This window comes from Artemia franciscana, chromosome 7 (assembly GCF_032884065.1).
Source record: "Artemia franciscana chromosome 7, ASM3288406v1, whole genome shotgun sequence".
Taxonomy (NCBI): Eukaryota; Metazoa; Arthropoda; class Branchiopoda; order Anostraca; family Artemiidae; genus Artemia; species Artemia franciscana.
In genome coordinates, this window is record NC_088869.1 from 57864574 (window position 1) to 57882736 (window position 18163).

General features: G+C 35.3%; 1 protein-coding gene across 1 annotated transcript in view; it reads right to left on the reverse strand.

Annotated features, from left to right (window-relative positions):
- The window catches only part of LOC136029530 (uncharacterized), a 76094-nt gene that overhangs the window by 29874 nt on the left and 28057 nt on the right, over positions 1 to 18163 (reverse strand). The window contains exons 4-6 of the mRNA XM_065707996.1: positions 16735 to 16942; positions 13140 to 13420; positions 1965 to 2250 (exon numbers count right to left, since the gene is read on the reverse strand). Coding sequence (XP_065564068.1) covers positions 1965 to 2250; positions 13140 to 13420; positions 16735 to 16942 — 775 coding nt within the window. The remainder of the gene's footprint in view (positions 1 to 1964; positions 2251 to 13139; positions 13421 to 16734; positions 16943 to 18163) is intronic.

Consider the following 18163-nt stretch of genomic DNA (forward strand, 5'->3'; position numbering starts at 1 on the left):
TCATTCCCCAAAGATTCTTGCTTTTTAAACTAATCCCTTTAATATATTTATCTGGTCTTTTCTCTTTTTTTTTAATGTGTTTGTGCTGTTGCATTGATGATTTCTCTTTTCGTTATACAAGGATCGGACCTCCGCTAATGCTCTTCTATCGGCTGAATCAAACTTGTGTTCATAATCTACGAAACTGAAGATTAAAGCGGTCTGATGACTCAGGCACTTCTCGATCAGTAAAAATTTTGTGAAAATTTGGTAAATATATCCCCCCCCCCGCCTTTCTAAATCCACATTATTCTTCTCTTAAAACCGCATCTACAGCATCTCTAGGTCTAAAATGTACCATAATATACTAACAACACGATTAAAACTGTAACATCACTAGTTGCAATTTTTACATTAATTTTTTACATTAATTAATTATTTTTTATTAATTTTATTTTTATCATTTTTTAATTAATTAATTTTGAAAAAAATAGTTTTAAAAATTAATTATTTTTTAATTAATTTTAATTTATTAATTTTTACATTAATTAGATCACTGAAATTATTATGGTCTCAGGAAAAGCAATGGGTCTCAGCCAGCGTAGGACAGGGACAAATACATCCTCTCAAGTCCGCAAAAAGTGCTTTAGCCAGCTTAGAACCCGACATTAAGAATTTCCAGGGACCTCCAGTTGAATGGAGGCATTGTGCAATCCTAGGTCCCTTTTGGTCACAACATGGTTTTCCACACTTGGCGATGGTCTTATAAACAAAAGTCGAAATCCTGCACAGGTAATGTCAAGCCCATTACCTCCGACTTATTATATAACCATGCTTACAACTATTATACTACTATGGGAAGGCAGCCCATAGTAGATAACTTAGCTAGGAAGAGGTGTTTCAGCCCAAAAAAGCCCACTAAAACAAATGAAACCCAGAAGAAACATCCGTTAATCAGGATCCAGTGCAGTACTGTGTCGTTCACTGGGCTATAATTTCATTAAAGAAGCTAAGATAATATTTATTTTCAAAAAGCTATCACAAGTTCTATAGAGCCGAATTCGCGAATTGACGGGTGCCGCTCCTCAAAAGTCACCCTGCAGCACCATTGGCAAACACGGTTCTGCCAAATTCTTGAAAGGTCGACCTTTCAATTCTTGAAAGGTCGGCCAGGAAAGCCGTCCTGGCCGAGTGGGTTGGTGCGCTGGATTCGGGATCCCTTGTCTGAGAGGACGCGGGTTCGAATCCCAGGGTACCCAATTCTTCAGTTTGGGACGGGGGTCAGTGGCGTGACTCTGTAAGCTTAGCCAGAGTCGACCCAGCTCTAGATGGGTACCTGGAGAAATCTGGGGAAGGTAAACAGGAAGGGTGTGCGAAAGCACAGGGTGGCTGGCCCCCAAACCCCCATTGCACTTCCTGGCTGAAGGGCCAAGAAACGGAGACCAGCACCGCCGGTACGGACTGTAAAGTCTAATGCCGTATCCTTTACCTTTTTTTTACCATAAACAATTACTGTTACTCAATTATTTTTAGCTAATTAAAACAATTGATATTGGTGATAGTTAATGTCAAACACTATTAGCATTACTATATGTTACTATGCTCAAACCTTATATAACATTAATATTACCATTCTGATCATATACTAATAGAGTCTTGACGGTTCATAGAACTCAATTTCTTCGTTTCAACACCTTGGCTAAAGCATCGCAAACTTTTCCTTCAAAGAAATTCTAGGTTAAAAATAAACAAATAATTCAAACATTAACCAACTGATACCCCTAAGGGGGTCGAAAGTTGATCTTATTACAAGGATGGAGGGACAAAAATACCAACGGAGGAGTCCAATTTTTGTTGCCCCCCCCCCCCCTTAACACCAGTTCTGTATCCACCCCTGAATACTGACGACAGTTAATGTCAAACACTTTTAACGTTACCCAATGTCATGTGTTATTATGTTCAAAGAGACATAAAACTAATATTACCATTCTATTCATACAGTAGCACAGCCGTGATAGTTCATAAAACTCCCAATTTCTTCTTATTGCCATATCAGCAACATCTTTACAAAATTCCTCATTAAAAAGAAATTCAGCAACATTGAGGTGGTCAACCATAGACCACATTGCCGAAACAATATCACGTGGTTCCATTTTATACAACTGGCCAATGAAGACTTTGACGGTTTCATAATATAGAACCTCAAGTAGGGGGTCCACCGTATATGCAAAACCGGAACCTGGCTCAGCGGAGTCGTCTAGTAATCTTGTGCTGCAAAACAATTAAAAAGTAAAAATGGTTGAAACTCTTTTTAGACACTGAGAATATTTTGGCTCGGCAGAAAAAAGCAGAAGATGTCAAACACCACGATTATAACTCATTATAAAACTATAGCCTATCATTTATGAGTCCTTATCGTTCACGACAAAGCAAGTAGACATATTAGCTGACACATGCAGCAATTTTACGAGTCCAGCTTCAATAATAACGAAGCATGAAGGTCACTTTACTGAAAACGGCTTCTAGTTTTTATTTCAACAAAGACCAAAGTGACTTCTCTTGGAAGAAGAAGGGTATAAAAAAGCTTTTCAGACATAAATTCTTTGTTATGTTTTATTTTATAAAAAGTAGTAAAGCAGCATGAATAAAAATTTCAGGAATCTACTCAAATAGCCAGAATCTACTTGGTACTTGTTTGGCAACAGCTCAGAACTGCTTTACTTTAAATTTTGGTCACACTAAGATGTTCACATGAGTCACAGTTGTTTGGTCATATTAAGAACTATTGAAACCTCAAGGATTGTATTAAGAAAATAATAATAGAAGACTGTTAATAGAAAAATATATATAAAATAATAATAATAATAATAATTTATTTATCACCCACTTCACAAAACAGAAGTTAAGTGGAGTTAAATACAAAAGAAAAACAGCAAAAGTAATACAAAAGAAACAAATTTAATCACATACAGAAAAAAGACGGATAAGGCGATGAAAACATCATAGCCTATAAAGCGCTTCAATAGCTAGCTTCGCAGATAGTTTTTCGAAAGCACCAGTAATATCTGTCGCACAATACTTTTTAACCAGTTTTGTATTCCGGTAGGAACGAGGTAGGTATAAAAGAAATTTGCAGTACCGGTAATAATTTATGCGAATACGTTTTAGATAACCAGTCAACAGGAGTGACCTAATACCAGAACAGAAGAGCACAGAATGATCACAAAAATTTGAGTAAAGCCGAGTTAGCACTCTTCTCCTATAGTGTTCACGATTTGCTACAATCTTAGAGTAACCGAGCCTCAGCTTATCACTAATATCTTTGACAGCGCAGGACCGGAGAGCATTCATAGAATCGCAAACTGTTATACCAAGCCAACGAAACGATTTAACACGAGGAATACTAAAACCACCGCAGTATAGTGATTCTGAACAATTATTACCGTTGAAAACAAGAAACTCGTACTTGTCAATATTTAGGTACAGACCGATATCACGGAAAGCAGAAGCAACTGACTTCACTGAACGGGCAAGACCAGACTCAGTTTGACTAATCAGAAGAAGGTCATCCGCATAAGCCAGATATGAGATATCAGATGGTCTTAGTAGGCATGTAGTCGATATTTTTGATAATACATTTTCAATACAAGCATTAAAAATATACGGCGAAAGAACTCCCCCTTGTCTTACACCGCTACGAACAGGGATATGACCAAAATAAGAATTATCTAATGACTTAAGGCGAGTACCAAAAACGAAGCACGTGAATTACGGATGGATTTACTCCTCTCTGGCATAATGCTGTCCATGCTTGAGTATGACAAATACTGTCAAATGCTTTAGACAAGTATAGGGTCGCGAAATGAAGTACGCGACGAGTGCGATGGGAATCTTTTAATAAAGAAGTCAAAGCACGGTGAGCATGCTGACAGCCTAACCCAGATCTAAAACCAAATTGATTATCATCATTTAGAGCAAGCTTAGTGATATAAGGTAGTAGGAGGTGTTCAAAAAGCTTGCTAAGAGTACAAGCTACCGTTATGGGCCTATAAGAACTACAAGAAACCGGATCTTTTCCTTTTTTTAGAAGTGATGTAACGCTACCGCATAAGAACGAGTCGGGCACACACGAACTACTCAAACACATTTGAAAAAACAGTTGGAGATGAGATACCAGTTCAAAAGAATTCGGAACAAGATTCGAAACACTAATCCCATCAACATCCAAAGATTTTGATTTTAAACCCTTAATACCTTTAACAATAGCCCACTTTTCAACTGGAATCACATGTCTCTGACATAAACGTGACGGCAAATTTTTTTCAAGCAAACATGAGAAACGCTTATGCACTGCATAATTAACTTTCGAAAATATTTTTGAATAATGTTCGATCAAGATGGACGAGATATAATATCACTAGAACTTGCATCCGGAAACTTGGCAGAATTTATCACTTTTCGCCACTCACTATTACTTTTCGGAAAAGTTTCGCCGGAGTAACGAACGGCACGAAGATGGCGTTTATATTCGAGTTTCGTATTTTGTTTTAGATCAAACACAGTACACCGAGAAGGTCGACCACAGGCAGACCAGATACTTAACCAGATTTTGGCCTTATTTTTGACTTTTTTCAGCAATGGATCACACTTCCAAATTGGTTTTTGGGTATTCCGCCTGACACGGATCAGCGGGATGGCCACATCTTCAGCTTGCTTTATACATAAGATAATGTCACGATAATAGCGATTCAAATCAGCACAAGCATTGTCAATAATAGGGTACGCATTTGTGCAAAGAAGATGGAAAGGGACACGTACGGTGGACAGTAGAGCTCCAAGTGTAGCAAGGTAAAGAGGCATGTTCGCACTAGACCAATCACGTTTTTCAAACCACTTATGCGACATTGAGGGTTGGTTCGAGCATATGTCAGAAGTAACCATAATATCAAAATACAGAGGTAAGTGATCATAATCTCTCTCATCTTCATCAACATGCACTGCTGAAGTTAGTAATGATTGATAGCAGATACAGTGGTGCAAATTTGAGACAAAACCACTGCAGTGGATATATGTAAAACTGAGGTCTTTCGTTAGGACCTTAAATACTGAGGGTAGACACTGAAAAAGCAATTCCTTTCGTGTCGAGGAAACGGTGATGTCACAGTTTAAGTCGCCTATAAGCACCCACTTGTATCCCAGACGCTCAATACCAGATAAAAGTGTCAGTCCCAATAGCATTTACATTTTTTATGCTTCATTTTTAATTCTCTCCTTATTTGGCAATTGTTTGGCAACAGTTCAGAACTGCTTTACTTTAAATTTTGGTCACACTAAGATGTCCACATGAGTCACAGTTGTTTGGTCATATTAAGATGAGGATTTCAAATACTCTTTTGTTTATACAATGAAGGTACAAATATTCAACAATTAAACCATTGAAACCTCAAGGGTTGTGTTAAGAAAATAATAATAAAAGACGGTTAATAGAAAAATATATTAAAGTGGCAGTCTCCACAGTAGTTACCTGTTTGATGCTTTGTTTTTAATTATGTCCTTATTTGGAAATTTTTTGGCAATAGCTCAGAACTGCTTTATTTTAAATTTTGGTCACACTAAGATGTTCACATGAGTCACAGTTGTTTGGTCATATTAAGATGAGGATTTCCTTCAATTACTCTTTTGTTTATACAATGAAGGTACAAATATTCAATAATTAAACCATTGAAACTTCAAGGGTTGTGTTAAGAAAATAATAATAAAAGACTGTTAATAAAAAATATATTAAAGTGGCAGTCCCAACAGTAGTTACCTGTTTGATGCTTTGTTTTTAATTATGTCCTTATTTGGCAATAAGACTCCCCCAAAGAGAGCGGATCCAGTTCGGTCACGTCAATCACGAATCTACGACATTTATAAGCGTTTTCCAAGATTTCCAGTTTCCCCCTCCAAATCCCCCCAATGTCAACAGATTTGGTCGGGATTTGAAATAAGAGCTCTCAGACATGAGTTCCTTCTAAATATCAAATTTCATTCAGATCTGGTCACCCGTTCTTAAGTTAAAAATACCTCAATTTTTCTAATTTTCCAAATTAACAACCCCTAGCTCCCCCAAAGAGAACGGATCCGTTCCAATTATGTCAATCACGTATCTGTAACTTGTGCTTTTCTTCCCATCAAGTTTCATCCAAATATCTCCACTCTAAGCGTTTTCCAAGATTTCCAGTTTCCTCCTCCAGCTCCTCCCAATGTCACTGGATCTGGTCGAGATTTAAAATGAGAGTTCTAAGCACAAGATCCTTCTAAATTTCAAATTTCATTAAGATCTGATCACCCGTTTGTAAGTTACAAATACCTCATTTTTCTAATTTTTCCGAATTACTCCCCCCCTCCAACTCCACCAAAGAGAACAGATCCGGTCCGGTCATGTCAGTCACTTATCTTGGACTTGTGCTTATTCTTCCCACCAAGTTTGATCCTGATTTCTCCGCTTTTAGCGTTTCCCAAGATTTCCACTCCCCCCCCCCAATGACACTGGATCCAGTCGGGATTTAAAATAAGAGATCTGAGTTACGATTCCTTTTAAATATGAAATTTCATTAAGATCCGATCACTTCTTCGTAAGTTAAAATTACCTCATTTTTTATTTTTTAGAATTAACCCTTCCCCTTCAACTCCCCCAAAGAGAGCGGATCTGTTCCGGTTATGTCAATCACGTCTCTAGGACTTGTGCTTATTTTTCCCACCAAGTTTCATCCCGAGCCCTCCACTCTAAGCGTTTTCCAAGATTTTAGATCCCCCTCCCCCAACTCCTCTCAATGCCACGGGATCCGGTCGGTTTTTAACATAAGAGCTCTGAGACACAATATCCTTCCAAACGTCCAATTTCATTAAGATCTGATCACCTGTTCGTACGTTAAAAATACCTCTCCGATTTAACCGTCCCCCCACTCCCCCCCCCAGATGGTCAAATCGGGGAAACGACAATTTCTAATTTAATCTCGTCTGGTTATTGATACGCCTGCCAAATTTCATCGTCCTAGCTTACCCGGAAGTGCCTAAAGTACCAAAACCGGGAAAGACAGACCGACCGACAGAATTTGCGATCGCTATATGTCACTTGGTAGATACCAAGTGCCATAAAAAGATATTAAAGTAGCAGTCCCCACAGTAGTTACATGTTTTATGCTTTTTTTTCAATTCAAATTAAGATCAGAACTGCTTTACTTTAAATTTCGGTCGCATTAAGATGTTCACATGAGTTGCAGTTGTTTGGTCACGTTAAGATGAGGGTTTCCCTCAACTACTCTTTTGTTTATGCAATGAAGGTACAAATATTCAATATTTAAACCTATTGAAACCTTAAGGGTTGTATTAAGAAAGTGATAATAAAAGACGTTTAATAAAAAAAAAATATTTTGAAGTGGCAGTCCCCACAGTAGTTACCTGTTTTATGCCTTGTTTTTCATTCTCCTTATTTGACAATTGTTTGGTCGCAAAAACTCTCTCGGGCAAAGATATACGCAAATATTGTTGCCTTTTGTTGTTTTTTAGGTACGGAGGAAGTGGGGCGGGGGGGGGAAAAATAAACAATAATCTAAGGTGGGAGAGTGTCACAACTTCAAAAGATTGTCAAGAAACATACATAAATAATAACATAAATTAGAGAAAGTGATATATCTAAAGTAGAAACGATAAACTATAGAATTTTTGTAAAAATCTCAACATTCCAAATAGAACAGCACCGTAGACCCACTCCCATCTCCACGTGCGTCCCTATTCGCATGGAAAGTCTTCACCTCGCCCTACGAACGTCCAGACAATGTTGCCTATCCTTAACTGCGTCATCGATATGTGATGACACTCATGTGCCTTCATTTTGAATATTTGCCTTCAAGGTAAAATTTTACCCTGAAGCTAGGAAAATTTGTTCCAACCAGATTCGAATTCAGCATCGGCTTCTTTTAAAATCACTACTCCACAAACTTTTGGTAGTTATCTATGGACTTGCCCAATTTTTAATGTCTAGACTATGACAATTCAAAATCCCAAAATATAATAACCATTTAAAAAAATTTTTAAAACCCATTTTTAAAAACCCATTTTTAAAATTAAAAATGGTTCTGAGAGTTTCGCTTCAATACAATTAGTTGCATTCTATATTATAGTAGCACAGTATAATATTTGGAAAGTTATCTTGCTTGTTAAAGAGATAGAAAACGATATTTTCATTTAATGAGAGCTGCAATGAGCCGTTAGCGATGGAAATCGTGCTGACCAATATTTTGAGTTTGTTTTGTTGAAATTCTATGCGAATTGAAAATATATTCTAGGTGAGTGGTTGGCGTGCTAGACTTGTAATCAAATTTCCTTTGGGATGGAGGTCGAGTCCTAATGTCGCCGATGCTTGGTTTGGAACGATGGTCAGTCGTGCGACTCTGTAAGCTTAACCACGGTCAAACCCATCTTCAAATGCACACCTGGAGAAATCTCGGGAAGGTAAACAGAATAGATGAGTGAAGGCACAGGATGGCTGGCTCCGACCTTCCATTGCACTTCCTGGCGGAAGGCCGGTCAAAAGAAGATCAGCACCGCTGGTAGTGACTGTAAAGTCCATTGCCGTATCCTTTAACTTTTTTGTTTTTGCCCATATGAATTTACTTAAAGGTTTGAATGGTATAACTTTAAAATGGTATTTTTAAAAATAATAAAAATCAGAAAAAGTTGCACTATTTTTCACTTAGAATCCAAAATAGATAACAATTTTGAGGATCTTTTTTGAAACTTTTTAGCATTTGGGATTATAAAGATGCATCTCCAGTCCTCTTTAAGGCAGCTTGGGCACAACAGCACCGATATTTTTACGATATTTTTCTATGTCATATTTTCTATTTTCTATGAATCATTTCGGTTCAAATTACTGGACTCATCCAATCCGCACGTTCATTTACCAGTTAAATTTCTCAAGTTCTACTTATTAGGTTCTCTTTAAGCTTTTTTTTGTATTTAAATACAAACCGAAATTAAGGCTCCAGGCGAATATTCGCAAAGCCGTAAATTTCGCAAAGCCGAATATTCGCACTGTGATGGTGACAAAGCCACCATCACATGCCAAAGAGCCTTTGGCATTTTAGACCATGCCAAAGGTCTAATGCTTGTAATTTTTCTTTATTTTCTCTTAATAAATAGATTGATTGATTGATTGATTGTAAACTATCTAGATATTTTCTTCTTTTTTTTTACGCCAGAAAAAGTTAGTAAGCAAATTTTCATAAAAATTATGCTCCTGTTTTCGAGGAAAAAATACAAATAAATTAATAAATATACATATGTACAATTATCTTTCGTTTAATAAGATAAGATATGAATAGTGTTAATTGATAGTGCTTTTCTATATAGCTATGTAATGCTCAGTGCTGTATATAGGTTGAAAGACATGTTTGTTAAGTCATGGGTTCTTTTGTAACGTATGTTTTGTGGAAAAATACAAGTCTGAACTATTTAGATGCTGTAAGTATGTATTCTATATACGAACTGTAAGTAAAGAGCGACCGCCATAATAGCAACCAAATTAGCGACGAAGACCACACTGCCTTTTTATATCAAACAAATACAACTTAGAAACAATAGGGAATTTTTCCAAGACAGCTGAATTCAACTCACTGGATATTTCGGCCCTATGTGCAAGGGCCATCTTTAGCAAAATACCAAAAAAAGTATATATATATATATATATATATATATATATATATATATATATATATATATATATATATATATATATATATATATATATATATATATATATATATATATATATATATATATATATATATATATATATATATATATATATATATAAAAATAAGTTGTCTGTGGATCTGTGGATCAGGTGACGTCATGTTTCGGCTGACGTCATGAAATTAGTTGCCATCATTTTTGTTATGACGATGCTTAGTATATTGTAAAACACATTAATTTGGTTAATAGTATACCATTTAAAACACCAAAATGAACATGCTGGAGTAGTCACTCGGTGAGAGAGGGTGTCAGAACGGAGAATGAAGGTCCCAGGTTCAAATCCTGGTTAGGCTAAAAAAGGTAAAAAACTAAAAACTAAAAAAAAAACTGAAAAAAAATAAAAAAAGGCAAAAACTACAAAAAAACTAAAAACTAATAAAAAAATAAAAAAGCCGAAAAACTAAAAAAAAACTAAAGAAACTAAAAAAAGGAAAAAACTTAAAAAACTAAAAACTAAAAAAACTAAAAAAAAGGAAAAATGAAAAATAGAAGAGACAAAGAATACTAATAAAATTAAAAATAAAAAAAAAAAAAAAAAAAGATAAAAAGCTAAAAAAAGGTAAAAACCAATAAAAAACTAAAAAGAAAAAAAGGTAAAAAACTAAAAAAAAATTCATCTAAAAAACTAAAAAAAACTAAAAAACGTAAAAACTAAAAGAACTAAAAAAGTAAAAAAAAAACTAAAAAAAGGAAAAAACTGAAAAATAAGCGGGATATAAAACAGGGGGATATAAATGACGACCGGGACACCGGGACATAAGGAATATAAATGAATCAGAAAATACAACTCATGTTTCCAAATGACGTCGTTTGGAGCCCAAATTGAAAATCCAGATCAATTTATGTCTACTTTCAAAGTAAAAGGGCAAATTTATCATAGAGCAGGGTCTCTTCTTCCATTCTCAGGCGAGAATCATAAATTTTTACAATTGTACTTCATCAGTGATAGAAATTCTGAATTGAATGCACGTTGCGAAATTTCTCCCAACATTGAAAGGACAATCGTTTCCCAATTACAACATCTTTTCCACGAAAATAATAATTTAGTGCGTCTGTTCAAAACAGCCATCGATTTGATGCCTACTTATACGCATAAAATTGTCATTTCCGCTGACAAAACGCCTCCTGGCCAACATGTGCGTAGATACAATGCTCCAACTATCGACGAAGTGGCCATCGTTATGGTCGGTGATCAGTTTTTACCTCGAGATATTATCCTCAGGGTTTCCACCACACGTGCTACAACTAAAAATAGGCCTACCAATAATACTTTTAAGAAATATAAACCCACCAAAGCTTTGCTATGGCACTCGACCTGCCGTAAAAAAAACAATGGAAAACCTAATAGAGGCCACAATCTTGACAGGGCCTTTTGAGGGTGAGGCTGTTCTTATTCCTCGCATTCCCAAGATTCCAACGGATCTGCCTTTTCAATTTAAAAGATTGCAATTCCCAATTCGATTAGCATTTGCAATCACCATTAACAAAGCTCAAGGTCAATCATTAGAAAAATGTGGTATAGATCTTAATACTGATTGTTTTTCCCATTGACAATTATACGTTGCATGTTCGAGGGTCGGTAAACCTGACAATCTATTTATATGCAGCGACAATTGGACAGCGAAGAATGTTGTATATTCGCAAGTTTTACGCAGTTGATTTGTATTTTATCTATCTATCTATCTATCTATCTATATAAAAACGAGTTGTATGTATGCATGTTTGTTTGTTTGTAAAAAGAGCGTTTGCATATGATGTCATTATTAGTACATACGGCTTTGTATATGCAGAGACAATGGGAAAGCCAAGAATGTTGTATATTCGCAATTTTTACGTAGTTTAACTCCTGCAGACGAAATGAATGCTTGCCTAAAAAATTCTAATTTATAGGCACACGTAAAAATATTAAAATTAACTACAAATATGCGTGTCCGATTGCAAAACGATGACTCTGGTCAAACAGTAGACTCAATTTCAGGACGTATACAACTACCTGCTGATTTCTGTAATTTAGTGACGTCCAAAAATGAATTGATTGAAAAAGTATTTCCGAATATTCTAAAAAATTATAAAAATAATAAATGGCTAAGTGAAAGAGCGATTCTCGCACCCAAAAATATAGACGTCCACGAAATCAACAATATTGTTTTGAACAAGATTCGAGACCAGGCAGTCCTTTACAAGTCAGTCGACACAGTTTTGGAACCAAATGAAGCGGTTAATTATCCATCTGAATTTTTAAATTCCATAGATCCTTCAGGGTTTCCACCACACGTGCTACAACTAAAAATAGGCGTACCAATAATACTTTTAAGAAATATCAACCCACCAAAGCTTTGCAATGGCACGCGACTTGCCGTAAAAAAAAACAATGGAAAACCTAATAGAGGCCACAATCTTGACAGGGCCTTATGAGGGTGAGGCTGTTCTTATTCCTCGCATTCCCATGATTCCAACGGATCTGCTTTTTCAATTTAAAAGATTGCAATTCCCAATTCGATTAGTATTTGCAATCACCATTAACAAAGCTCAAGGTCAATCATTAGAAAAATGTGGTATAGATCTTAATCCTGATTGTTTTTCCCATGGACAATTGTACGTTGCATGTTCGAGGGTCGGTAAACCTGACAATGTATTTATATGCAGCGACAATTGGACAGCGAAGAATGTTGTTTATTCGCAAGTTTTACGCAGTTAATTTGTATTGTATCTATCTATATAAAAACGAGTTATGTGGATGCATGTTTGTTTGTTTGTAAAAAGAGCGTTTGTATATGACGTCATTATTAGTACATACGGCTTTGCATATGCACAGACAATGGGAAAGCCAAGAATGTTGTTTATTCGCAATTTTTGCGTAGTTTGAAACACATATATAAATCTATCTATATTCACAGGTGGGACACAGGGACACAACTACAATGGCGCATAACTAATATGGAGCGTAACGACTTACGCGCGCGGGGGGGCTTGGGGGGGCGCGAAGCGCCCCACCAACTAGGTGTTGGGGTGGCGCGAAGCGCCACCCCAACAGCTAGTATATATATATATATATATATATATATATATATATATATATATATATATATATATATATATATATATATATATATATATATATATATATATATATATATATATATATATATATATATATATATATAATAAACTTACGTTAAAAAACTAAAAATGTAGGGTCAAAATATCCACTGAATTGAATTCCACTGTCTTTGAAAAATTCCCTACTGTTTCTAAGTTGCGTTTGTTTGAGCAACCAAATGATTTTTAAACAAAATTTGATAACAGCTTTTAATAATGATTCCAAATTTTAAAATAAAAAAGAAGAGAAAGAAAATAAATACCTTAACTTGCAAAGGTAGAAAATTAGCCTCTTCGTATCTTTCGGACTGAATCGTGACACTTTCCCAAGAAGTTTTTTCATTATGATATTTTGGCAATCAATATTCTCCTTTGGGTTGTGAAACAAAAATGATAGCGATTCTAACAAAGCATGGGGATTTTCGATTGTAGGTCCTTCTTCTCTTATCCTTGCAATCACCATTAGTCTTAAAGTTTGGAGCAGAGCTCGAGACAAGTTAGTCGAATCAGAGGATTTCTCAAGCAGGCGACGCAGAAATGCAATCTAGAAAAATATTGCTTCAAAGATATTTCATGTAAACATCTATAAATTATTTTTCACGTATCTTTGGAAACATCTACATTTCCTCAGATAAACTGAAATTCTTTGAAAATTGTTCAGCTTCCTTTTAAACTAACCTAAAAAATGGAAATCAAATCTAAAATATGTATATATCAAGCCTTAAAAGAAAAAAAACTCTTCTCTAGATTTCGAAGAATAGCTTGCAATTATATCCTATTTTTAAAAAATGGAAAAAATGAAAAAAAGAAAAAATGGTTGACTCAGAGGGTTTACCAAAGCTCCAAAAAAAAAGAACGCAATCTAGAAAAATAAAGCTCCAGAAATATTTCATCTAATCATCTTTAAATTGTTTTTCAGGCCTCTTGGAAAACATTTACTTCTCACTGAGATAAGTTGAAATCCATTTAAAACTGTTGAGCTTAATTTGAAACAAATTCAAAAAGAGTAGAAATAAGATCTAAATCATGTATATACCAAGCCTTAAATTACTTTCTAGCAAAATATGATAATCTTTGAAAATTCCATCTGAATTCAGCTGTCGTGAGTAACTTAGATAAATAGGTCCTTATGGCTAGATTTGACGAAGTTCTTTGACAAATGGAAAACAAAAAACAAACAGAAATTAAGCATGTCTTCATCTGATTTGATTCCTAGGACGGAGATTAGGACGATCCCAGATATTAGGACGTTTTTTATTGATTCATCAATTTATTTATTCATCACCGATTTATATATTGATTCATCATTTTTAACTGAGAAGTCGAAAGTTATTAAAGTAAATTTTGCTGTGCCTATACTTTGTCATTGTATCATGCCTAAATTTCGTGTATTATGCCTAAACTTGTTCGTTTTAACCACTAACTTTATTACTTGATGTTTTATATCTTATTGTGTTGACTGAACTTGGTATAGTACTTGCTACTTTGAATTTTTGTTGTTATTTCATTCAGATCCCTGGATTATTCAATTCTCTCTTATTCAATTTTGGCATGCTCATGTTAGCTTAAAGCTACTATATTTGACCTTAGTCCATTAAACATTTTGCAAGTTACCTTGCTTTAATCCATAAGAGGGTTTCAGAATTTCCGATGTCGCCGCATTTTCGAGATAATGATAAAATGCCCAAACGTACTTTCATGTCCTTGCGTCCTTATCTTGCGTCCCAATTCCAGCTTTGAACAGCTGGAGAAAACTTTGAAAGCATATATTGAAAAGAAATTTTAATTACTTTGCTTTAATCGATTTACGGATTTCCAATATTGCTACACCTTGAGACTATAATAAAATGACCAATCGTACTTTCATGTCCTTATCCCTGTCAATCCTAGCTTTAAACAGCTGGAGAAAAGTTATGTTGATAGTGTAGTTGTTTTTATTCTTCCATGGATAAAAATTTCGTCTGTAGTGCGTTCCGGTATTCCAGGATTGCTTATCGAACAAGCCCGATTACTTATCTTTAGCGTTTCACGAGACTTAAATAGTCAGAGCCTAGTAGTATCACTGCTCAAAATAGTCTGGATTATTTGTCGCATAACTTACATATACTAACGTTGAACAATGCACGATAAACTGAGGATAAGTCGCTTCATACATAAAGAAAAAATCCAATCTTCAAAAAGATGGAAAAAACATGAAATGTGGCACATTTTCAAGGGCTTGCAAATAAGCTATGTTTACAGCGTAGTAAACGTAGTAAACGGGCAAGCCGAATAAGGATTAATAGGACGCAATCCGGAAGCATAGCCGTCAAGTTCTGGCTCTGCTTCTTGGCTAAAATAGTCTCTTTTTTTATATATTTTTTTAAAAATAGGCTCAGAATTTCTTAATTATCTTTACATAGTTGACCATCATCATCAATTTACTGTACAGACATCTAAGGATTGTCCCATGGGCAGTTTAGAAGGTTTTCAGCACTCATCATATGCTGAAACTAAAAGAGCTTTAATAAACTTGGTAGTTCTACTTGGTAGGTTTTTGAGCAACTGTACATCTTCCTCGCATCAAAAGCCAGCATACCACAAGCCAAAATGAAGATACATCCTTACTTAAGCCTTTCATTTATATCTCTGCTACTTATAATACATTTTAACATACCGAGATGAGGTTTTGCACTAGAGACAACAGGCTGGACAAGAGAACAAAATAAGATGAATATCTCAGTTGTTTTCTTTTGTATTGATGTTTTCCTTAGTCAATTTTAGTCATTTTTGTTATTCTATCAACTTAACTTTTTCTTTTTTAGCTAGTTACAGCTCTCGTTGAATTTGGTGTATTTGAATAGTCTACTATTTGTAATTTCTGTATCTTGAAGACTTTAACCTGGAGTAGTCTTCACATTTAGTAGAAATCAAAGAAAAAGTAGAAAGAAACAAAGGAATAGAAAATATAAACTATAGTAACTTAGGCAAAAGCTACATGTATTGTCAGGTGGATGTTCAGGCAATGAATCGAATGCTGGTAAGTACGACTTCTTTGCTTTCCCGAAAGCAACTTCTTTGCTTTCCCTCCACTATCTTAGGACGTATCCTTAAAGTTTCATGTAGACGAGTGCTTTTTAGTAGTTTAAGTTTAAGGTCGGATCAGCGAGAAAAATCCGGCACTAACAGTCACTTTTTTAAAACAGGGCACGAGCCATAAGACATACCCGTTTCCCTTGTTTTACTTTTAGCAAAAATTCTTTTAACAGAATTTTAACAGAAAAGCCTAAAAGTCTTTAAAAAAAAAATATTTTTAAATGCATGCTTTCTTCCACTGCAACCCCTTATGGGCAGGTGTAATCTTTTATGGGCAGCTGTATGTGAATGTAATCTTTTATGCGACATCTAAAATGCACCCGCAATAAGAGGGGATCTATCACTCCGCAGCACCTACAATTCAGGCTTGGTCCAAAAATACTCTTCAGAACAAAGAAGATTAGGGATGCCCACATGGCCTCTCCTCAAATTTAACACCACTGGCTTCATTCCCCTCCCTTCAAAAGACGACCAAAACATCATATGTATAAAAAAGATGCTAAGTGTTAAAAACAGATAAACTACAATGTTCTTCAGGAAACCAGCCTTTTAAAAATTGTCACCCGTTTTTTAGCAAGCACAAACCATAGACTACAGCTGTGAACCAACGACAACCGGATGAAAGACCTAAGGTTCCTAAGGTTTCCTAATAGGAGACCTTAGACCTCTCAGAGACCTAAAACTCGATACTGCTAAAAAAGAAGATATTCACAACAAGCACTAGTGAATCAACATTAATTAGTTTAGTGAATCAAATCTAACTTATCATATTTAGAAAAATACCATATGTATGTCTATTTCATTTATTTTCTCCTTAATGCAATTGAGCACCACATAGCCAACTCTTGAACCCAAAGGAACATGACACAGTGACATCATTCGGAGTATATTTATATGTTCACCAGGATCTGTGAAGAACCGTGCCTTTTTTCTAATGACATCTAGAAACGCAATAAAACGTGGATCATTCCTGAATGCTGAAGGAGGTAATCTGAAAATAGATTTTTCAAATACATTTTTCTAGAGAATTTTGTTCTTTGTTTGTTTTTATAGGCCTGCAATAGTAGAACAAAAACAAGAGCCAATGTTCCTAAAATACAATACCCCTTGATTGTCCCAAAACTTTTTTCCAATTTTCTTCCACATTTTCAGTCCTAATGTACTAAGGACATAAAAAAAAACAACAATATTTTGCCTCTGGACCCACCTTAGGTCTTTAAACCTAAGACAGCGGTTTTCTAAGATTTTTTTTTGTTTTTTGATTGTCTCGAAAAAACAAGGTGTTTAGGATAGTATTATATTTTATGGGAGTACGATAATTTTACATAGAATATAAAATCACTTTATTTTATAAAATTACATGACATAAAACTATCTTATAATATTATATAAGATTAAAATTATTTTACGGGTACATAGTTTTATATGCTCATGTTTATATGGGAGTGCCATATTTTTACAAAGCTACATCTCTTAATCTGTTTGGCGCCGTATGTTTTACCATGCCGTATATTTTTTGCTGAATTCTCACCACCGTTCCTCTGTTTCTATCTTGGCAACCGCTACCACTTAAACTGCATTACTGCACACCCGTGGCATAATTTTAACCACATTCCGGGGGGTGGGAGGGCAAAGCTGGAGCCAATTTTCCCAAATCAAGAGAAAATGACAGTAAAAAAGAATGAGCCATACAGTACTATAAAGGCAAAGATGTACTAAAGAACACTGAACCACTTTTGTGAATGCTTGAATTATTGCAGACTTGTCTTAGTTTTCACAATATTTTTGAAGAAACTAAACTTCAGTTGGTGGGGGAGGCGGACAACCTGGGGTCTGGAGAGGGCAGTTGCCCCCTGCCCCATAGCAAATAACGCCACTGCTGCATACACGAGTTTTTCACTAAAATCTGAATTCTAATTTTTCTGTGAATCTGAATTTCTGAATTTCTTCACTTGAATCCTCAGATACATAACATATATGTGGTTGTGCAGTTTTTTGCTTAACCAATAGAAATAATTCTATTTTATTTTCACTATCCTTGGTACTTTAAATTGAATACCCTGACGAAACCAAATGAGGATGTTAGTGCATGGGAATGTTCATTCTGGCTGATAATGAAAAGTATTCTTGCGGAATGTTCTTGAGTAATGAGAAGAGTAGCTGGACAATTTCCTTCAATTAGTAATCCAGGTAGCTAGATAGGAGCCTAGCA